The sequence below is a fragment of the Sorghum bicolor genome, chromosome 2, assembly GCF_000003195.3.
Source record: "Sorghum bicolor cultivar BTx623 chromosome 2, Sorghum_bicolor_NCBIv3, whole genome shotgun sequence".
In the NCBI taxonomy this organism is placed as follows: Eukaryota; Viridiplantae; Streptophyta; class Magnoliopsida; order Poales; family Poaceae; genus Sorghum; species Sorghum bicolor.
In genome coordinates this window covers 18,114,537-18,138,452 of record NC_012871.2, presented here as the reverse complement: position 1 = coordinate 18,138,452, position 23,916 = coordinate 18,114,537, and the positions used below count along the sequence as shown (strand labels likewise).

General features: G+C 45.6%; 1 protein-coding gene and 1 long non-coding RNA gene across 4 annotated transcripts in view; both read right to left on the bottom strand.

Annotated features, from left to right (window-relative positions):
- The window catches only part of LOC110432523 (ABC transporter B family member 28), a 29,295-nt gene extending 8,875 nt beyond the window's left edge, over positions 1-20,420 (bottom strand). Inside the window, exons 1-12 of the mRNA XM_021453130.1 lie at positions 19,864-20,420; positions 19,565-19,752; positions 18,974-18,997; positions 17,918-18,019; positions 17,589-17,679; positions 16,719-16,819; positions 16,499-16,549; positions 15,506-15,634; positions 8,768-8,830; positions 8,432-8,687; positions 2,390-2,538; positions 2,224-2,313 (exon numbers count right to left, since the gene is read on the bottom strand). Of these exons, the coding sequence (XP_021308805.1) occupies positions 2,224-2,313; positions 2,390-2,538; positions 8,432-8,687; positions 8,768-8,830; positions 15,506-15,634; positions 16,499-16,549; positions 16,719-16,819; positions 17,589-17,679; positions 17,918-18,019; positions 18,974-18,997; positions 19,565-19,752; positions 19,864-20,233 (1,614 nt within the window). The 5' untranslated portion in view covers positions 20,234-20,420. The remainder of the gene's footprint in view (positions 1-2,223; positions 2,314-2,389; positions 2,539-8,431; positions 8,688-8,767; positions 8,831-15,505; positions 15,635-16,498; positions 16,550-16,718; positions 16,820-17,588; positions 17,680-17,917; positions 18,020-18,973; positions 18,998-19,564; positions 19,753-19,863) is intronic.
- LOC110433108 lies at positions 22,437-23,619 on the bottom strand. Of its 3 annotated transcripts, none has more exons than XR_002450507.1 (3): positions 23,492-23,619; positions 22,946-23,155; positions 22,437-22,854 (listed from the first exon to the last, which is right to left on the bottom strand). It is a non-coding gene; the product is annotated as an uncharacterized LOC110433108 (long non-coding RNA). The 3 variants fall into 3 exon arrangements; XR_002450509.1 differs by having other exon boundaries at positions 22,946-23,047; XR_002450508.1 differs by lacking the exon at positions 22,946-23,155 and having other exon boundaries at positions 23,492-23,618.

The following is a 23,916-nucleotide window of genomic DNA, read 5'->3' as shown; positions in this document are numbered from 1 at the left end:
TCTTCTTCTTCATTGTCGGTGCCCTTGTCAATGGCATTCCAGAGTCGTCGGGCTCTGAGCTTGACCTTCATGGTCACCGCCCACTCACCATAGTTGGTGCGAGTCAGCATCGGCCAACTTGTGCCGCTGACCTCCCGCACGGTGCGCACAATGACCTCCTGTCGTGGCTGGGCAGCCCCAGCAGCACTGCTACAGTCAGCCGTCTCTGAGCCAGGTGTCATCGCCGGCGGTTAGTCCGGCGACGCAGCTATACGGCTCCGATACCACTTGTTGGTCTCTGGAATTCCTGCACAGGTAAGCAGTAAGCTTACCAGCACACACACTCACTCACTATGGCTAGAGGTAGAAGAAGGGGTTGAGAACAGCACATACACTGCAGAAGCTCTAGCGTTGGCCAAGGCTCTGCACTTTGGTTGTGGCAACTGAACTGAAAAATACATTACTAGGGCTGCATTTATATACACAAAGGGGTAGGTTCAGTTTGTGTATGAACTGAAGCTACTGAAGGTGGGCTGTTGTACTGCAGTCAAAGTCTACTATCCTAGCTGCAGGATAAGCCTGCAATACTTATTAGCTAAGGACACAATGGCCTACCAAAAATCTGTGTCCTCACTACTCCTAGTCAAGTGTTCCCACTACAGCTTGACTGCTGTTCAACCTTGTCGGCGTCTAGACTCGTCGTCTAGGCACTAACGAGTAATAAGTCTGCGTGTCTGCCTAAACCCGGATAGTGATGCAAGTGGAACACAAAGAATTTATACTGGTTCGGGCTAAGGATGCCCTACGTCCAGTGTGAGATTGGGGATCTGTATTGCCTTGCACGCGAAAGTGCTCGTAGTAGGGGTATACAAGCAGGTCGCGAGATAGGGCTAAGTCCCAGGTCTCGACTTTGCGTGGTGGACAGAGCGTTGCTTGCCACTCTAGTATGTGTGTGTGGCCTTGCTTCGAGTTCTGGTGTCGTGTCTGTTGGATGTGTGCCCTGGCTCCCCTTTTATAGCCATAAGGGGTCGCAGGGTTTTCTCATGTGTTGACCGGTGATCTACTTCTTGTAAATGGTAAAGTCACAGTTCCGACCCTGTGAAGGCTTGCCCATCTCGTCCTTGGGGCGTGGTCGACGGTATGGTTGCTCCTGTGGAGGGTCGCCGAGCCCTGTTGAGATTGTGGGGGTCGGGTCGGTGATACTGCAGCATGTCCTGTAACAGTAGGAGAAGATAGCCACAGTGACACAGGTTAATCTCTTCCATACCTCTTTTACTGTGAGATGGTACTTCACAGTGAAAGAGGTAAGGCTGCACAGTGAAAGAGGTAAGGCTACACAGTGGCCGGGGTGGTTGGAACAGTTGCTGCCATGCCCTGCCGCAGTATGGAGATCACAGCGTATGTCATGTCGAGAGTACGGCCATCGTGCGCTGGAAGCCTGGCTCCGAGATGGGGGCTCGGGCGAGGCAGTGTTTGCGCCCGAGCCCAAGAGGGGTCGGGCGAGGCGGAACTTGCACCCGAGGCCAAGGGGTCGGGCGAGCCGGAGCTTGCGCCTGAGGCCAAGGGGTCGGGCGAGATGGAACCCGCGCCCGAGCCTTGGTGATCTTGGGTGATTTGCCTTATCTCCTTTTTGCGATTTTTATTTCTCTGATTTGGGTATCCTTTTTTATGGTACCCAACAAACCTTTCAAAGCTGGTCTTTAGTTTCACATTTCTAGTCACCAAGCTGCAGCCTTAACTGAAGATTGGTCTACAGTTGCAGACTTCTTTGCAAGTCCAGCAGCAAATTATTCAACATGAACTGCGGTTAAAGTATTGGGACTCTTCACTCTATGAACCTCCAAACTGAACAAAGAGCAACTGAACCAGATGATCCCCATAAACCACCTAGAAGCCAGTAGCAATGTGTACAGAAAATGCAAGAACTCACAGGGGCTCTAGGACCCACAGGGGGGAGGGGGGCGTAATGCCTTGTATATATGTGTGGCAATCAGGTCAGCTAAAAAAGGGCCCATCAGGCCATAATCATCCCAGTTTGAGTGGCAACTACCTTTGAAGGCCCTATGTCAATCTGCTGAATGTCTGATTGCTTTAGTTACTCAGATTCTTTTACGTACGGATATGGACTAACATGTTCAACCCTATGCCAATCTTATAACAGCAAGTGAAAAAAGAAGTTTATATCCTCAAAATATGTATAGTTGTAGCAGCAAAATACATGGTGTCGAAATTACAATGATATACCTGATTCACTAGAGATACTACTCGAGACCATTCTCTTTTGTCAAATACACGGATGTCTTCTCCTGCGACAGTGATGGAACCTTGAGTTGGCTGAAAAAATGGAGAACACTCAAAATGTTGCTACAATGAGAAAAATATCAGTATCACTATATATAGGATACAGTACCTCATAATACCGTGCTAGAAGTTGCACCACTGTGCTTTTCCCAGCACCACTAGGCCCGACAAGTGCTGTGACTTTTCCACACTCAATTGTAAGGTCAAGGCCATTTAAAATCTCCACATCCGATCTCAGTGGATAAGAGAAATGGACTTCTGCAAGAAACACATGACTACATGAGCAAGTAGAACTGAAGTCATCCAAGAGTATTATGTTAGTGCATTATTAGAGGTTGCATGCTGCATGTACTACTGACATTACAGAAACAATCATAACAAATAATAAATCGAGTTGCTCTCAACAAATTTAATAAAGATGAGCTAATGACACAAGGTTAGGTTACCAGGACTATTCACAAATTTTAAGTTACTGTTATAGACTCATTTGTGGGTCGCCACAATAGGCGCCAGGCTAGACAGACCAAGGCTAACAGCAGTGGCTGAGTTACCGGTCAGTTTTAGAAAGGGAATAAAGGGGAGGATTTTTAGGATCTTATTAGCCATTTGGTTTGGAAGTGCACCTAGACTATAAAGGTAGCACTTAGGAATGTAATCAGGATTTATCGAAGAAGAATAGAACCTCCCTAGCGGGTGGGGTTCATCTTCGACGGTGGCTGCGCGCGATTCTGCCGCTGCCGCCGACAAATTCCCCACCGCGCCATTGCCTCGCTATTTCTTCGTTCCAATTCACCTTCTTCTCCAATCTCCCCTGCACACCCCTCAGCGGCAACGCCATATCAATTTGGTATCGGAGACCTCTTCCGGTGCATCGACATCCATGTCCGGCACCGTGACCAATCCTACGGCCATGGACGCAAAGCTCGATCGCATCTTAGGCCAGCTCACCAGCATCAACAATCGCCTCAACTCCCATGATGCTCGCCTTGCGCGCGTGGAGATAGGCAAGCCCAACTCCGGCAAGGACTCTGGCAAAGATGACGGGCCCGAGGACGACGCCGTGGGCGATGCGTTCAATTCCGCGCGCGACCGCGCGTGAGCCACATTCCGCTACTAGGCGCTGCAGGACCGCAATCGATTCGCGCGCGGCTTCGATTCGCGCGACTTCGACCGCGACTTTTACAGCCGCGGCGGACGCGATTACGACGGGCGCGGCTCGCGCGGCTACGGCGATCACGGCCCGCGTGGTTACGACGCGCGCGGCGGGGGTGGCTACGACGATCGCGAACCGCACGACTACGACGCGCGCGATGGAGGCAGCTTCGATGACCGCAGGCCGCGTGACTACACTGACCGCGGCGTGCAGAGCTTTGCCAGCCGCGAGTTCCCCAACATCGGACGTGACTTCCGTCGGGGAGGTCGTGATTTCGACCGCTCCTTCGACACTAGTGGACGCCGCCCGTTCGATCGCCACCACGAGCCCCACCGGCCACCCAAGATTCCCTTCCTCACCTTCGATGGCGAGTCTGACCCACTCACCTGGCTCAACAAATCGGAGAACTACTTCCGTGGCCACTGTGTTCCCGAGGACGAGAAGGTGTGGATGGCATCCCTCTATCTAAATGGCACAGCAACAGAATGGTATTATCAGATGGAGCGGGATTTCGGCTTGGTACCCTGGCCCTGGTTCGTCGAGTTCGTTAATCTTCGTTTCGGGCCGCCCATCCGCTCTAACTCGGTGGGCGAGATCAAAGCCTTGGTCCGCACTGGCTCCGTGGAGGAGTACTCCCGTCGCTTCCAGGCCCTGCTGGCGCGCTGCGATCATCTCTCCATGCAGACGGTCATTGACCTCTACACCGGCGGCCTGGGGCAGCTACTCGCCCACGACGTCGAGCTTCAGCACCCTGCAAATCTACAGTAGGCCATGAGCCTTGCTCGGGCGTATGAGTAGCGACATTCAAAGGCCTCCGCCGTCAACAGCTCCTCGGCGCCGAAGCCGTCAGTTTGCCGTGCCAGTGCTACCACCAGCACGGGTGGCCCTGCCCCGGATGGCAAGGCAGAAGGGTCACAACCTCGCTTTCGCCGTCTCACGGCGGCCGAGATGCAGGAAAAACGGCAGAACGGCCAATGCTACTTCTGCCCCGAGCCATTCAGCAAGGAGCACAAGTGTGCGGCTAGAGGTGGCGTCTTTCTCATGGACCTTGGGGATGACGAGGAGGACCCCCTTAGGGACATCACCGACTTGGAGATCTCCCTCAATGCTCTCACTGGACTCAACTCCGCTGACTCTGTTGCTGCAGGTGACAGTAGGTGGTGTACAATTGCGTGCACTGGTGGATACCGGCTCCACCCACACGTTCATTCACTCCGCGCTTGCGCAGCGCCTGGGTCTCACCATCACCCCGCGTGCTGGCCTCAACATCATGGTGGCTAACGGTGACCGGGTGCGTTGCCCGGGTGTCTGCCTCGCTACCCTGGTCATCATCGGTGGCTAGGCCTTCTCCATTGACTGCTTCGCGTTGGACTTGGGCGGCTTCGACCTGGTGCTTGGTGTCCAGTGGCTTCGGACGTTGGGCCCTATCGTTTGGGACTTTGGCGCTCTGGCGATGTCCTTCTGGCACAATGGCCGCTCCCATCACTGGACCGGCGTACACAGCCGGGGATTCACTGCTCGTGCCCTCGCTGACCCCTGCGCTGTGCTGGAGGAGTTGCTGCACTCGTACAGTGACATCTTCGAGGAGCCCCGGGGTCTACCGCCACCACGCCGTCAGGATCACCGGATCCACCTCCTGCCGGCCTCTCCGCCAGTGGCGGTCCGACCATATCGCTACCCGCAGCTCCTCAAGGATGAAATCGAGCGGCAATGGAAGGACATGCTAGGCCAGGGGATCATCAGGGAGTCGACATCACCATTTTCCTCCCCGGTGCTCTTGGTCCGCAAGCATGACAAGAGTTGGCGCTTCTGCGTTGACTATCACGGGCGCTCAACGACGTCACCATTAAAGACAAGTTTCCAATTCCAGTGGTCGATGAGCTCTTGGATGAGCTCAAGGGTGCCCGCTTCTTCACCAAGATCGACCTTCGCAGCGGGTACCACCATTTGCGCATGCACCCGGATGACATTGCCAAGACGGCTTTCCGGACGCACCGCTGGCATTTCGAGTTCCTCTTCATGCCCTTCGGCCTCACCAACGCGCCATCGACGTTTCAGGCGCTCATGAATGACGTGCTGAAATAGTTCCTCCGCCACTTTGTCTTAGTTTTTTTTATGATATCCTAATCTATAGCCGTACATGGGCTGAGCACTTACAGCATGTCAAGGCTGTGCTGCAGCAGATGCGCGACCATCGCCTCTTCGCCAAGATCTCCAAGTGTTCCTTCGGCGAACCATCTGTGGCCTACCTCGGTCACGTTATCACAGCCGAGGGGGTTGCCATGGATGCTGACAAGGTCGCTGCGGTGGAGGCGTGGCCACGACCACGTTCGGTTCGGGCACTGCGCGGCTTCCTCGGCCTCACCGGCTACTACAGGAAGTTTATCGCCGGGTACGGTGGTGTGGCAGCACCGTTGACTGCTCTTCTCAAGCGGGAGAGCTTCACCTGGACAACGGAGGCTGGCGCAGCCTTCCTCGCTCTCAAGTCTGTGTTGATCACTGCACCACTACTTCAGCTTCCGGACTTCACCAAGCGGTTCGTGGACTGCGATGCGTCCGGCGCTGTGCTGCATCAAGGCGACGGCCCCATTGCCTTCTTCAGCCGGCCGGTTGCCCCTCACCATGCCAAGTTGCCAGCTTATGAGCGCGAACTCATTGGGCTGGTCAAGTTTGTCCGTCATTGGCGGCCTTATCTCTGAGGGCGGGCGTTCACCATCCGGACCGATCACTGGAGCCTCAAGTTCCTCCTCGACCAGCGCTTGACAACCATCCCTCAGCACACATGGGTGTCTAAGCTGTTCGGCTATGACCTCACCGTTGAGTACCGTGCTGGGAAGCTCAACACTGTCGCAGACGCGCTCTCCCGCCGGGACGCGGAGGCGGCGGTCCTGTCCATCTTTGGGCCTCTCTTCACTGACTATGAAGCGCTACGTGCAGAGTTACAGGATGACCCAGCGGCCCAGAACATTTTTCAACAGCTTGCTGCTGGTACCGCGCCGACTGGTTGGACATTGGTTGACGGCTTACTGCTCTACAACAGCCGTGTCTTCATTCCGGAGGGCTCCAGTTTGTGGCCACAACTCCTCCGTGATGCTCATGAGGCTGGTCATGAGGGTGTCCAAAAAACCCTCCACCGGCTGCGGTCTTCCTTCTACAACAGCCGGCTTCATCAGCTGGTCCGCTCCTTCGTTCGTGGCTGCGCTGTGTCAGCGCAATAATACCGAACATCTCCACCCAGCTGGTCTTCTCCAGCCCCTGCCGGTGCCATCTCAAGTTTGGAGCGACATCGCCATGGACTTTGTGGAAGGGTTCCCTCGGGTCGGTGGCAAGTCGGTCATCCTGACCATCGTTGACCGCTTCTCCAAGATGGCTCATTTCATCGCCTTGAGTCATCCTTACTCCGCACAGTCTGTGGCTCGAGCTTTCTTCGAGAACATCGTCCGGCTTCATGGCTTTCCGTGTTCGATTGTGAGCGATCGTGACACGGTCTTCACCAGCCGCTTTTGGGAGGAACTGTTCAAGCTTGCTGGTGTAAAGCTCCTGCGTAGTTCGGCTTTCCACCCACAGACAGACGGCCAGTCCGAGGTCACTAACCGCATCATCGTGATGTACCTGCGGTGCCTTGCTGGTGACCGTCCTCGCTCCTGGCTGCAGTGGCTTCCTTAGGCAGAGTTTTGCTTCAACACCTCGTACCAATCTGCTCTTCGGGCCACGCCTTTTGAGGTGGTCTATGGCTGGGCACCTCCAACTTTGATGTCATATACTCCTGGTGCCGCCCGTGTTGCTGCTGTGGATCAACAGCTCCAGGACCGTGATGTCTTCTTGGCAGAAATTAAAGACCGCCTCATTTTTGCCCAAGATACAATGCGGGAACATCAGAACAAGAAACGCCGGCATGTGGAGTTCTCTGCTGGTGATTGGGTGCTGCTTCGTCTCCACCAACGGACTGCTGTTGGCATTACAGCTGCCACCTCTTCAAAGCTTGGTCCACGGTATTTTGGCCCTTGTCAGGTCGTTGAGTGGATTGGGGCTGTGGCTTACAGATTGCAGCTTCCCCCTAAGGCGCGCATACATGATGTGTTCCATGTCGCCTTGCTCAAGAAATATGACGGACCACCGCCTGCTGCTCTAGCGCCATTACCAGACATCCTCCGTGGCCGGGTGGTTCCAACGCCTGCACAGGTGGTCCGGGCTCGTCTCAACCGTGGCAGCTGGGAGCTCTTGGTTCAGTGGGATGGTCGTTCAGCTGCTGATGCTACTTGGGAACCCATTGCTGACTTCAAAGAGCGTTACCCATTGTTCCAGCTCGCGGACGAGCTGTTTGTTGGGGAGGAGGGAAATGTTATACTCATTTGTGGGTCGCCACTATAGGCGCCGGGCTAGACAGACCAAGGCTAACAGCAGTGGCTGAGTTGCCGGTCAGTTTTAGAAAGGGAATAAAGGGGAGGATTTTTAGGATCTTATTAGCCATTTGGTTTGGAAGTGCACCTGGACTATAAAGGTAGCACTTAGGAATGTAATCAGGATTTATCGAAGAAGAATAGAACCTCCCTAGCGGGTGGGGTTCATCTTCGATGGTGGCTGCGCGCGATTCTGCAGCTGCCGCCGACGAATTCCCCACCGCGCCATTGCCTCGCTATCCTCTTCGTTCCAATTCACAGTCTCACCTTCTTCTCCAATCTCCCCTGCACACCCCTCAGCGGCAACGCCGTATCAGTTACCCTGACTATTAACAATTTTAAGTTACCCTGACTACTCACAAATTTGATCTGTAAACATATTTCATCTTAAGTATGTTTTTTAGACAAAAAATAAAGGTGAAAATAAATTTAAAAAAAGATGAGCTAATGACACAGTTTTCAGTTACTAGGATATTCAATCATGACACATAAGCTAAGGAACAATATGCTATATAATACTAATATATAAGGCAGACAAAAGGTGAAATACAGTATAAGCTTAGATATAAGGGCGCCCTAGATATAAATACAAACAGACCTTTCAGATGAATGTCACCAGACCAGGCTAGATTACTACAGCTACTGGATGATTTCAGCTCTGACATGAAATGTTTCTTAACAGAGCCATTTTCATAAACTCCATTGGAATCATCAAGCTCTTTGCCATCAAGTTCTTTGGCTAAACCATACGCAAGTGAATCATCAATGTCCTTCGCTGAAAGAACAGAATTTATTCTCTCTACGGAAGCCAATGTGGCACGCAGATCACTAAGGGTATTAACAGCTCCTTGAACCTAGAATGTATGATCAGCATAATTAAATATGCAAAAAAATAACATGAAACTACAAAAGGTTCTCGAAAATTTCTACTTACAGCAAAGGTTAATGTGAAGGTGTAACCAATAAAAGATACCATGGTTCCAACAGATAATTTGCCCTGAAATGGTAAACCATAATATTCTTTTTTATTCCATGATCAGTCAAATCCAAGCTTCAAAGAATCAAATGAAATTTCAAAACACAAATAGGGTACTAAATGACTATATAACTATTACAATAAAGTTTCTCCATGCACAGTCCTAACGTAGGTACTGTTAACTGTGAAGACTCTTATATTATAGGCCTGTAGGCCCATATGGTCCAGCCCATGAGGCTCTCTAGACATATATATACTTTATCATCATCCCTCTGGAGGGTTTATGCTCTCAGAACCCTTAGGTACGTAACATGGTACCAAAGCCATGGATTAGGGTTAGGATTAGACTCATCTAATTCACCCACGATCCTTTTTTTTTTCCTTTTTCCTTGGGATCCTGTTGCGGCCCGTCGTCGCGCCTCCCACCTCCTCTGTTTTGTGCGTCGCGCCTTCGTACGCCGTCCGCCGTCTTCGTCTCCGCGCGAGTCACGCGCGGATCGAATCACGATCACGCGCGGACGTCCGCCGTCTTCTCCGTGCGAGTCGCATCTTCACGTGCGGACGCCGACCCGACCCGTTGCGCGGTCTTCTTCACGCAGACGCGACGCGCGGATCACGTGGCCGTGAGGACGCCGTCGGCTTCGCGCGGACCTGCCTACGCACTTCGGCAGCGGGCGCGCGCGGACTCACGCGGCTGTGCGGACGCTCCTGACATCCGCGTGGATCCGCCTTCTTCACGCGCGCGTGGACTGCGCGACCTCCTTCACGCGGCGGACTGCGCGGACTCCTTCACGCAGCCGTGTGGACGCCCTCCGGCTGCGGGCGCGCGGATCACGCGCAGTCTTCACGCGGACAGACCTCCCGTCTCTGTGGAACTCCCCTGCGGATTGCGGTGATATCTATCCTGTCACTTCTTTGCCTTGAACTGCTATTGTTCAGATTCCATCATGTCTCAGTCTCATCATTCTGCTATTGTCATCAACATCACACTGGATGGTCAAAACTATTTAGAGTGGGCTTTTACTGTTGAAACTGCATTGAGGGGTCATGGTCTTTATTTTCATTTGACTAATGATCCACCAACTCTTAAATCCGATACTAGTAATGCTGCTGCTGTCAAAACTTGGGAAATCAATGATGGGAAAGTCATGGCTGCTATGGTTAATAGTGTTAAACAAACCATGATTATGAATCTGCGCAAGTTTAAGCAAGCCAAACCTATGCGGTCTTATCTGAAGGAACGCTATGTCCAGGACAGTGGTGCTCTTCAGCATACTCTTATGCAGCAGCTTCATGTTCTTGAACAGAGAGATATGTCCATTGATGAGTATTATTCCGCCTTTGATCGTTTGATGGGTTCTTTGATTTCCATGGTGCCTCAGTGTACAGCAGGTCAGAACTGTACAGCACTCTCCTTTATTGAGCAATTCCTTACCTATAGATTTGTCATGGGAGTGAAGGCAGAGTTTGATTCTATTCGTACCAGATTACTTCATACTTCCTCTACTCTGACTATGGCAAAGGCATTATCTGAATTGCTTGCTGAAGAGACACGTCTTCAGGCTCTGTCTACTGTGCCTAATCCTCACAGTGTGTTGGCAGCTTCTCATCAGAGGACTAGTGCATTAAAAAAACCCTGTAAGCATTGTGGAAGGACTAATCATAGTTCAGATAATTGTTTTGCTAAGCATCCAGAGAAGCTAGCTGACTTTCGCGCTCGTCGTGCTGCTCGTGGTCATGGTACTTCTTCCACTCCTAGAGGTTCAACTAGTGGTACTGTTTCTGTTGCTGCTTCCTCGACTGTTGGTACTCCCTCGTCCTGGGTGCTTGATTCTGGAGCCTCCTTTCATGTGACATCTGATCAGTCCCAGCTGGTTGCCTGCAAGCCGGTGACTGATGGCACTTCTATTCAGACAGCTGATGGTACTTCTTGTCATATTACTCATCAGGGTTCACTTTGCAATAATTATTTTTCTGTACCAAATGTTTCCTTTGTACCTCAGCTGTCTATGAACCTTCTGTCGGTTGGTCAAGTTACCGACCAGAATTGCTTCGTTGGATTTGATGACTCATCTTGTTTTATTCAGGACCGTCGCAGCGGGAAAGTGATTGGGACTGGCCATCGCCGTAAAGGTGCTTCCAGCCTTTACGTTCTCGACACCCTACGTCTTCCTTCGTCTGTTGCATCTACAGCTCATGCCTCATCCGCTGCATCGTCCTCCGCTTCCTTCGCCAAGTGGCATCATCGTCTTGGTCATCTTTGTGGGTCTCGTTTGTCCTCCATGATAAATAAAGGTTGTTTAGGTCATACATCCATTGAGTCTAGCTTTCATTGCAAGGGTTGTAAACTTGGCAAACAAATACAGCTTCCGTATTCTTCTAGTGCTTCTCATTCTGCTAGATCTTTTGATCTTATTCATTCGGATGTATGGGGTCCTGCACCCTTTGCTACAAAGGGTGGCCACAAATATTATGTCATTTTTATTGATGATTATTCTCGCTATACATGGATTTATTTCATGAAACATCGTTCACAGTTGTGTTCCATTTATCAGTCTTTTGTTCGCATGGTTCATACACAGTTTTCTACTCCTATTAAAGTTCTTCGCTCAGACTTGGGGGTGAATATTTGTCTGCTGATTTTCGACAATTTTTGTCATCTGAGGGTACCCTTGCACAACTTTCTTGTCCAGGTGCTCATGCTCAGAATGGCGTCGCTGAATGAAAACATCGCCATCTCATAGAGACAGCTCAGACCCTTTTGGTTTCATCTTTTGTCCCTTCCCATTTTTGGGGTGAAGCTGTTTCCACTGCTGTCTATCTCATCAATAGGCAACCATCATCCAAGTTGTCTGACCGATGCCCTGGTGAAGTCCTTTATGGTACTTCTCCAAGCTATGACCATCTTCGTGTGTTTGGATGCACATGCTATGTCTTGCTTGCCTCTCGTGAGCGCACAAAATTGACTGCACAGTCTGTCGAGTGTGTTTTCGTGGGGTATAGTCCTGAGCATAAGGGTTATCGATGCTATGACCCTTCTTCCCATCGCATACGCATCTCTCGTGACGTTACCTTTGTTGAGGACCGTCCTTTCTTTTATAACCCATCCACAAAGCCCTCATATTCCCCCACAGAGTCCACCTCCTTTTTGTGTCTTCCTCCTCCATCTAGCAATGACGTCTCCATACCTTCTGTTCCTATTTTCATCACGCCACCCTTACCTTCTGATCCACCTTCACCTTCTGCACCAACTTCACCTCCACCACCTCATTCCTTTTCTAAACCACCTATCACACGTGTCTTCAGCCGTCGTCCCAAAACCCTCACCCACCTTCCTTCTAGTTCTACCACCTCGGCCAGTCCTGATGAGCCCATTGTTGACGATTCTAATAATAATACTATTGATGAGTCATCTATTGTTTCTGATGAGTTACAGGTTGGTCCACGATATAATCTTCGAGATCGCAGCTCTATTCATCCTGCAGACAAGTATGGTTTTCCTCATGTCAATGCTATTGTTGATGAGCCATCCACTTATCAAGAAGCTGCTTGTATTCCCGAATGGCAGCTAGCTATGTCTGAGGAACTTGCTGCTCTTGATCGACAGGGCACTTGGGATCTTGTTCCATTGCCATCACACATGGTACCTATTACATCTAAGTGGGTATTCAAAATTAAGACCAAGTCAGATGGCTCCATAGAACGATACAAAGCTCGTCTTGTTGCCAGAGGTTTTCAGCAGACTCAAGGTCTTGATTATGATGAGACATTTGCACCAGTTGCTCACATGACAACAATTCGTACACTACTTGCTGTGGCGGCTGCGTCTTCCTGGTCCATCTCTCAAATGGATGTCAAGAATGCTTTTCTTCATGGTGACTTGACTGACGAAGTTTATATGCAACCACCTCCAGGTGTGGTTGCTCCTCCAGGATATGTTTGCCATCTTCGTCGTGCTTTATATGGCCTAAAACAGGCCTCTCGTGCCTGGCATGAGCGTTTTGTATCTGTCATACGGGCTGCTGGTTTCTCACCTAGTGATCATGATCCGGCCTTATTTGTTCATTTGTCACCACGTGGTCGGACTTTGCTACTTCTATATGTTGATGATATGCTGATTACAGGTGACAATGAGGATCACATCTCTTATGTGAAGCAGCAGCTTAGTGCTGAATTTCAGATGTCGGATTTGGGTCCTCTCAGTTATTTCTTAGGCATTGAGGTCAAGCGATCCACCAAGGGATATCAACTTTCTCAGTCTAAGTACATTCAGGACCTTATTGCTCGTTCAGGCATCATTGATGACAGGACTGCTGCTACACCTATGGATCTTCACTTGCAGCTTCGTCTCACTGATGGGGTACCTCTTCAGGATCCCTCTCGATATCGACATATAGTGGGCAGTCTTGTTTATCTCACTGTCACCAGGCCTGACATTGCTCATGCAGTTCATATTTTGAGTCAGTTTGTTTGTGCCCCAACTTCTGTTTATTTTGGACATCTTCTTCGTGTCCTGCGGTATTTACGGGGGACATCATCTCAGAGTTTACTCTATGCACATGACAGTCCACTTCAGCTTCATGCTTATTCAGACTCTACTTGGGCGAGTGACCCCAATGATCGACGCTCCATCACAGGATACTGCATTCTTCTTGGTTCTTCTCCTATTGCATGGAAGTCCAAGAAACAAGCAGCTGTATCTCGCTCTAGTACCGAGGCTGAACTTCGAGCCCTTGCTACTACTACAGCAGAGATTGTCTGGCTTCGATGGTTGTTGGCTGATTTTGGTGTTTCCTGTGATGTTGCCACACCTCTTCTTTGTGATAATACCGGAGCCATACAAATTGCCAATGATCCTGTGAAGCATGAACTTACAAAGCATATTGGTGTGGATGCTTTCTTTACTCGGTCTCATTGTCAACAGAAAACTATTTCTCTCCAGTATGTGCCTTCTGAGTTGCAATTGGCAGACTTTTTCACTAAAGCACAAACTCGAGAGCAGCATCGGCTTCACTTGATCAAACTCAATGCTTCCAATCCTCCGCTTCCACCTTGAGTTTGAAGGGGGGTGTTAACTGTGAAGACTCTTATATTATAGGCCTGTAGGCCCATATGGTCCAGCCCATGAGGCTCTCTAGACCTATATATACTTTATCATCATCCCTCTGGAGGGTTTATGCTCTCAGATCCCTTAGGTACGTAACAGGTACAAATTGTGCTCCATACAAAAAGACAAACAAATCACTTTAAACATATAGTTTTTTTGTTTCTAGAGGTACATTCCACTACAAGCTGCAATCACGCTCAAGCGAATGAATTTGCTACAGTAGATCAGCATTTCAATGATGCAATTGTTGCAAATTGATGTTCTCATAGAAAACAAAGATATAAACTAATGGTAATCTATAACAAAGATTCAAGAATTTTCAGAGTCTAGCACGATAATATGTTTATCACCATATATGCCAAATGTTACCTAAAACACTAGGAATTCACTAGACACATAGCACAAACATCCAAACAGCTGAGCTCCATTTTGGAGTTCACTAGACACATAGCATTGAGCATTGGGAGAAATCAGACATGGTTTGAAAAATGTGAAATGGCAAACTAACTACATAGTCAGAGATTTTCGGGGACTGGAACTGGGCGCATCAAGATAAACTAGTATCTGTGCACAGCTTACTCCTTATTTGTTTTTCTTTCTTGAACACGCAGGAGGAGCTGCGTATCATTTTCAATAAAAAAAAAGAAGGCTTAATAAAATACAAAACAACGCCCCTGAAGAAAACCTTCCTGATAGACAAGTAATCCCTATGTTCATCATTTTCATTAGTACTAGTGGTGATTGCTGCTGTCATATAGGAAGGCCAGGACCTTGCTCTTTTGTTTGAGAAGCAACGGTCAGCAACAGTAGGCAGTAAGAGTATGTGTGTTGTTAGATGATGAGTATGTGTGTGCATTCTACCTCCATTGCCAACGCTGTCATTCGTGTCAGTGTCACACTAACACAAAAAATGACCACAAAGACAGCCCCTAGCTCCAGTGGCACAGCAGAAAGAGCCTTGAACTGACACTGCCTCACCACTGAAGCCACATTCGAGTTGGCTCCATTGAAGACAATTGTTGCAGTTCCAAATTTCCCAGGAAACTAGAATGACCAAGGAGTTGAACCTCTTTCTAAAGGGTTTCTGTGCTTGTCAACTTGTTTTAACGTTTTGCACCACCAGCTTATATGTTAAGAGCATCCCCAATCGTTTGGCAAATAGACTTTGCATACATGTATTTGCAAAAATGTCTAAAAAATACATATCCAATGGTTTGGCAATTGGGCTTTGCAATTTTGTTAACTTGGCAAATAGAGGGAAAGGACTTGCATATATGCCAAGCCCCTCCGCGCTTAGCATTGCGTCCCTCGCGCGAAATCCGACCTCTGCGCGTGGTCACGCGACTACTCCCTCCTTCCGCCACCAGATTTTCTTTTTTGCCAAATGATTAATGCCAAACCATTGGAGATTGCCTCTTTTCATCTTTGTCATATTTATTTGGGACTTGGCAAACTCCCTTGTTTGCCAAACGAACTATGCAAAACGGTTGGGGATGCTCTAACAGAGGCAACAAGTGGACCACATTTATCAAAGATAAATTAATGTAAAAAAAGAGTAATACATATATGCAAGCGATTCTGTGGCTTACCGCATTGACTTTTCTGCCACCAAGAATGTAAAGCGCCATTAGGGATACATAGACGACTACTCGAGTTAATGATTCATTAGCAGATTTCAGCACTCCAAGTTTCGTGCCACTAATTTGGTAAGCACTTGCCTGTAAAACCAAAAACTGAACTGGTGAGTAGATGAAGTATGACTGTAGTACTTCGCAAAAAAAAAAAGTATGACTGTAGTACCAGTGTACTGCCTCTTACAAACCAAATGGGTGCATCAAATATATGGGATAACATTTGGTTCCTTTTCTTAACTAATTTATTAAACAAAATGCTCAAACCTACATGCTGTTTCTAAGGGAATAAGTACATTTGACTCTATGCTTTCAACAAAGGTCAACCTAATTCCCTGAACTTCTTGTACTAGAGCACTTAATTGCCTAGGGATAGTTCCAAAGGCATGCATGGCATGGTCAAGATTTCATCTTTACAGAGGTGCCACATGGCCAAACATGCTAAGTTACTCATGGAGACTCTGAAATGTTTGGGAGTTAAGACAACTCTGATCAGTCTGGTACTTGATTCTATGACTCCACGTAGGGAAACCTCTTCTGAAATAGCTAGAGATTAGTGGTACTTGAAGTATATATAAGGGTAGATGACCCGAAACTATAGTACAGGGAATGTGGAATTTCCTGAAAGTCAAGAAGCAAAATTCAAGTTTTGGTTTTCTTTGTGAACACAGATAGGCAGTATGTACTTTAATATGTGTGTGGGAGAGCAGGGCATGGGCTACTGTGCTCCAGCCTTCTAGGCCCAAAAGTCCATGGAAGCACACTACAGAAAGTGTAAAATATTGAAATCACAAGGGAATTAGGTCTGTTTTAATTTGCTCATTGCATGGCTAAGTACCTAAGCCCAACTCTGTTTCATTCAACCTGCATCGTCCTTAGTCACAAGAATTTTCTTAAAACAACAATGAATGCCAAATATAAGAAAATAATACTAAGCATCTCATGCCTTACCAAATTGTCAAACAAAGAAATTTGTCGTTTTTCACCACCAAATGACCGAACCTGCAAGTGAATTTTTGAATCAAGGATAACATAAACCACAGCAGTTAACACTTAACATGAGTATAAGATGAGAGTAGATAAACCATTTCATCAGTAACACAAAAGAATTAACCTTGAAATTGAATTAATGTTTAAATGTGCATGTTTCAGACGAAACAATGGCACTCACAGTACGAATAGCTGAAAATGTCTCTGATGCACAGTCTGATATGCGGGCTTGCAAGATTCCATAAGATTTAAAGGTGGGAACAGTTGACCTCTTGAAAATAGCTGATTAAAAAAAACAAAAACTGGCATGTTAAAGGATATGCAACTAAAACTATCAATAGCACTACACTTCAGCAAAATATTCCTTTAGAAGAATGTAGTAATCTCAGTCACCAAAATATACAATAACTTAAAAGGTATATTCAGTTGGATTGAACAGGGAAACTTCAAAATAAGTCCTATGCTCTTCTACAAAATGATATAACATTTTGCTAAATTTGAAAAACAAATCCTATGCTATCCTAGAAAATGATATTAAATATTTGTAAATTTAGCATGCATGAGACAAGAAGCAAGTAGATCAATTTGTACAAAAAAAAAAACTGATAATTAAAACAAAACCAAAAAAAACGTCAGCAGAAAAGGGGAGTTACTTTTTATACAGAGTGATTGGATTATGAACATTTACACAACTAAAATTCACAAATGAATATGATTTGTGGAGATATGTTAGACAACTCAAATAGCACTACTGTCTGTATTATCTCAATTCCGAGCCCTAATGGGCTTTCCACTGGTGTTCCTCAACATATCCAATACATTCTCAAGCAAAATCAGAAATCTAGCACAGAAAATATTGCATTTTAAGTCCATAGTATATACAACAAATTACAGAAGTATAGGTTTTGATGATCTGATCTAACTCCATCATTATATATCTAATTTCTATCATTATATCCTAAAATAGCTACGTATTTTGCATTCATCACATATATCATTGTCCCAACAGTAAGTGAGACATGCTGATGGCAGTCAGTTTTCAGAATATTACCAACTAGCACGGAGACGGAGACCATAAGGAGCCCAAGAACTGGAGCAAGCTCAGTTGATAGTGTGAAAAGTATACAAAGTGTACCAATGATCTGAAAAGTAAAAGTAGGATAAAAAATGTTTTAGCAGACCTCACCTGAAATAAGGTGTAAGTAAATGAACCACTAAGTTAATTCAGTATTATGACCAAGAGAACAGAACGTCGAATATGGTTGAAGTTAACATTTGAATATCATACTAGTAAACCTCTGAAATGTTGTGATTGTACTAATCAAACTCTTAGCATTTAGCAGTATCAACCTTACATTCTCATAGTGTAAAGTTTCTTGCCTCAGAGAGTGCCCTCAGTCCACGATCTCTGGATATGTTATCACTTACAATACTCTTCAAGGAACCCAAATCAGATGTCAACAAACCAGTCAACTCACCAACCTGCCATCAAACCGTAAGATATTTATCTCAAGATATGAAGAGACAATTTCTTCCAATTTATCGAATCTAGAAGGCACCATTTTCATAAGTTTTCATGGATGATACATACAGCTAAGAATTCATGCTTGAGACAGACATAGACAAAAACAAAATCATACTTAGAGAATTGCCCTTGGATAGGAGTGCATAGAAAGCAGCTATTCACGTGCCCTAACTATCAGCAGGATTTAGATCCCCTAATAATATCACTATTATTGATGCCTTAAATATATTTATTTTATTTTTCTCTTTCTTTTCCTTTTTTGTTGGTAGCCCATGTTGGGGCAACTCTAGCCTAGCCCAACTTGTTTGCAACCAAGTGGCTTTGTTCTTGTCATAATAACTTCACACAAATTTGAATAGTTTATTGCCATATACTACTTTGTTTGTTAGAACACATGGAATTTTGGCATACTAATCAACAAATTTTGTATTTACAAATTATTTTAAAAAAAACATGTTTTTTATTAAAAAATACATCTTATTCATTGCATTGTAGACAAAGTAAGCTAAATCAGTGATACGGTACTAGAACTGGTCAATACAAGGAAATGTGACAATTTCATAAACTGCAATGATGATTAAAACCATCTACCATTTTGTTTTACTGAAAGGTGGTTTTTCATCTAATCTTGAACAAATCATGTAAAATTCTTCATAATCATACAGATCAGACCAATGTTAATGGTACGTATGCCATTATGGAAGACGTATCACATGATACCAGTAACAATGGAAACAAGAGCCATTTACTTTATTTCCAATCTACAGTACTATCGACGATATTTCAAAAAGTACATACATTTTAAGTCAAAAGTGGGGGATGTGTATTTTGTTAATGAGTTTTTCTTCCTTCTTGATAACTATCATGATTAAATATGAAGATGGCGCTGTAATTGCTAGAAAATATATTACCTTGTGACGATCGAAAAATAACATCTGCAAAAGGCAGAAATAAGAAAGTTTAGAGGGAGTTCCAAGCAAGGAACCTATTAACAACAAGAAGTAAATGCACCCTTTTGCTGAGAGCCAACTTGAAAATGTAATGAGAAAATGCAGATATGCATTAACAGATTACTAGTACAGAGACAGGGAACGTCAAAGCACAACCTGTTTTAAAGATTTCATCATCGATGCATTACAAAGCCTAGAGTGTTGAATATTTACATAACTTGATGCTAGTATCATTCAGGTACTTAGTATATTTACCTAGCGGAACTGTATTAAGTGCTTCTGCAACCTAGGAGGCAAAACAATGTGAATCATTTCATCGTGGAGCAAAGACTAATTCTATCTCTGGAGGTGTATTAAAAAGTTAATTGATGATAACTTTGTTTGAGCTACACTTGGCAGAATTGTTGGAGAACCTAAAACAGCTCTGCAGTCAAGGTAACAAAGCCATGCAAGTAATCAGCAAATGTCAATTCATCATTCATACAAGCACATCCAATGTTGTCAGAATAAAAAAAATCCATTCGTAAAACAGGAGATGTCGGCTGAAAGTACCTTCTGGATCAGAATCCTTCGAAATATCTGGCTCCGCAGCCTTGCCATAACCTGCTCCCAGATGATGGTCATATTGATCACGAATATGATGGTGAAGATGGGCTCCAGCGTGTACAGCGCCGCAATCTTGGACAAGAGCCTCCACAACGGCTCATTCCCCCTCCCAATCAGGGTCTCGAAGAACCTCCCTGCAACACAAACACAAGGCGCGGCCAGCACATTTCAGAAAACCAAACAAGCAGCATCAGCGCAGCAGCGCACCCGAGAGAGGGCCGCAACCAACGCCCCCAGTACCTCACCTGAGAAGAGCGGCATGGAGAGGGTGCAGGCGGTGCAGGCGACGAGCGCGGCGAGGCAGACCGCGATGCGGGCTCTGTGGCGCGAGAGCAGCGCCCAGACGCCGGCCCAGGTGATGGCGTCGGAGGATGAGATCGCGGCGGCGACATCGGCTGCCGCCGCGGCGGCGTCGAGGGTGGGCGCCGCGTAGGCGGCCTCGGGGCCCGGCGCCGGCGCGGAGATGTAGGCGCGCGGCGGGCGCGCGAGGTGGAGACGCTTGCGAGGGAAGGACGACGAGAGGGGGTTTGCGGCAGGAGGGCGAGGGGGCCATAGCGTGGCGCGGGAGGAAGCAGGGGTGAGGAGAAGGCGCGCGCTCCAGGTGGAGATCGCCATGGTTTGCTTTGTGCGGATATCTGATGCGGCGATGGGAGGCGGAGAGGAAGCGGAGGAACAGGCAGTTGTGTTGCACGCGCAGCCGAACAGCGGCTATCCGTTGCAGAACTCCACGGATTGATGGGCAGTCCTTGCGTGCTTCGCGTGCTCTCGTTGCTTTCCCGTTTGAAATTCTCCCGTCCCCCAACAACGAACATCAGGTGGTGGTACTACAGCTCAATAGCTAGGTGGCATGCCAATTTGGAAAGATTTTGCTCCTTCGTCAGAATGGCCCGATGAGAAAATAAATTTTAGTCCAAATTAGAGCATCTCAATGAGCCTTTCTAAATTTCGCTCTCTAAATCATCATTTGGAGAGCCATTTGCATAAAAATTGTCTTCTATATTTTTTTACTTTCCAACATTTTGCTAAATCTCATGCGCACTCTAGAGAGTCATTCTCGTTTTCTTTATTTGGCTAGCGAAAAACCCAGAATAGACAATGGTTATATTTGAATGACCATTTAGAGAAGCTGTTGGAGGGTAGTTTTTTACCAAAATTGCTATTCCTAGCATTTAGGAAGAATATACAAAGTCTCTTGGAGATGCTCTTAGAGCAACTGCAAGAGAGTCGATAAAAATGGATGGCTAAATTCAAGATTTAGCCGACCTCTAAAATAGAAAATCATGTAAAAAAACAAAAAACTCCAACAGTCTTTCTATATGACAAATCATATGGCTACCGGGACATGCAAGTTATATTTACCATGAGAGAACTCCGAGATAGATGACTTGCTATTTTAGCAAACAAAATACAATAGCTGTTGGACTCTCTTTTTCTAACAAAATAGCCAAATATAGAATATATAACATAGATAGCTTTTCTCTTGGAGTTGCTCTTAGCTCTCTATCCTAATATCTTCGCACAATAACCAAGACCAATTCTTTTTATCAGGTAGTGAGGCCCTGTTTAAATGGACTAGGACTGGTGATAAGCTGACTAGTAGCTAGCTAAGGCGTTTCCAAAAATTTTTAAGATTCTCTATCACATCGAATCTTGCGACATATACATGGTGTATTAAATATATATGAAACACAAAAACTAATTGTGCAGTTTATATGTAAATCGTGAGACGAATCTTTTAAGCCTAGTTACTCTAAAATTAGATAGTATTTGTCAAATAAAAACGAAAGTGCAACAGTGCCAAAAACCTAAAGTTTTTGCCAACTGAACCAGGCCTAACTAAAATTTAGCCTAGTCATTTTTTGGATAGCTAATTGTTAGTCGCCCATAGCTAATTGTTAAGGCAGTCCCAATGGTGAATTTCTATACTAATTTCCAACCAAAAGAAATTTAATTTTAGACTTTATACCTCCAAGGCATAGTTTTTTATACCAGTGTCTGTGCGCAGTAATATTTAATGAGCCTATATATCTATTAAAAATTGGCAACGATCTGCTGTGGCAAGCATTCATCATATCTCATCTACGACAGTAGGAGACTATGAGACCACGCCGTCCTTGCCAGGAACGACCTGCTGCTCTCTCGCCTCACGTTGCTTCCCAGGAACAGCAAGAACAGAGGAAAACTCTTAGGGCTACTTTGGCAACCTTGGGGTAATTAACCCAGGGAGCAAAACCCTCCACGGGAAATTTCTTGGACATTCCATTCCCCCTCCCACCAACCGTGAAGTTGCCCCCGCATGAGAAATTTCCCTTCCGCTGTTTGGAAGTGCCGGCGGTGGAAATTTTCTGCTGCTTGTCCATTGGACATGAGATGGTCTGCATTCTGAGTCATTCACCCATGCACTAACCAGTGACGTTATCTAACTAGTACATCCAAATATAGCAAAAACCATATATCACCAATCAATATACTTCCTATGCATATGCATATAAGAAACATACTTGGAGAACCAGAACATGAATGACAAAATCTAAATGCCAACCTACTAGTTCATATAAGGCCTTGTTTAGTTCCTCACAAATTTTACAAAATTTTTCAGATTCTCCATCACATCAAATCTTGCGGCACATACATGGAGCATTAAATATAGATTAAAAAATAACTAATTGCACAGTTTGTCTATAATTTGCGAGACGAATCTTTTTTGAGTCTAATTAGTCTATGATTGAGCAATATTTGTCAAATACAAACAAAAGTGCTACAGTGTCCATTTTGTAAAAAAATTTACAACAAAACAAGGCCTAAGAAACATATGCCCAATTTATATTACATCATACATACAAGCACCATATTATAACATCATAAATTACAAATTAAGGCACGAGGAGTCCAATATAATTCATACAAAAGCGCTCCATACAGATGAAGTCAATATGATAGATAATAGAACCCAAGATATGAGCACCAACATAAATGCTCCATACAGATGTGCTCCATATAGATGAAATCGATATAATAGATAATAGAACCCAAGATACAGATGAATAAGGTTACATCTACAATGGTTCAAACAATTTAACCCAGCAACCAGAAGATTGGATCAGCCTCTAGATGTTATCGCCCAATGGAATTGAATGTATGTGCTTCATGCCTTCATGTGGTCATGCCCACAAAATACTAGGCACTCAATTATCACCAGGCTCATCTCAAATCATGCACTATTTCCACAAAGGACTCTGCATTTATTCAATGAGAAAAAAGAATATCTTACAATAGGTTAGGAGCACAAGAGCACACAAGAGCACAAGCTATTAAAGAAAATACTACCTAACAATTCGCTCTACGGTCCCTGATGGTATTCAGGGCAGAAGACTTGTCACTATGGTAGGGCAGAAGACTTGTCACTACGGTGTTTCAGTATCCAAGCACCTGGTGGTGCAGAGCACTTGGCCAAAGTGCCAGCAAACAATAAATATTCCAGATATTACACTTCCATAAGAATCTCTAATAGAATTACGGAGCCCTACCTCTACAACTCTGTCCAGAAGGGATATGTTTATATAATGTTATAAAACAGGGCAACAAAGGTAGCAAATTACCAGTAGCTTGTTGCCAACTGCAACTCTAATGAGCTACCAGATTCAGAAAAGTAAATTTTCAGATGATAATGGTATAATCTTGTATACTAATGTAGTAATGTAAGCTACTAATGGAAGCTTATACTTGCAATTCAATTATTTATACACCAAACTACTAATGAAAGCTCATACCAGAAAACTATATAACTATCTTAGTCCACTGCAACTCTACTGAAAAGCAGTTTATAATATTAAAAAATTTCAGAAAACTATATAACTATCTTAGTCCACTAACCTGGAATGTCTTCAGCTAGCTGAGATGTCAACTGTCAGTGGCAACGCCTGATATGTCAATTGAGGAGTAGAATTCCGGCGACCCTCCAGAAAATTATATAGTGAGCTTTTCATGTGCAAAAGTTTGAAAGCTCACTATATAGTGGAAGAAAGCTCACTATATAATAATAAATTTATTTGAATTATAAGAGTCCAATTCATGTGCAAAAGTTTGATTCAGGAACCTAATAATATCCAAATCAAAACAAGCTAATACATGCATCACAAATTCATCTCCATCCACAAATTCTTGACAGATATATATAAAAAATGAAAAGTCTCTTCACTAAAAACTTGAACACTAAAAAACTATAACTTAAACCCTTTCCAGAAGCTTGTCACATATGCCACCGCATGTTCAGTACCCAAGTAGAGAGATTATATAGC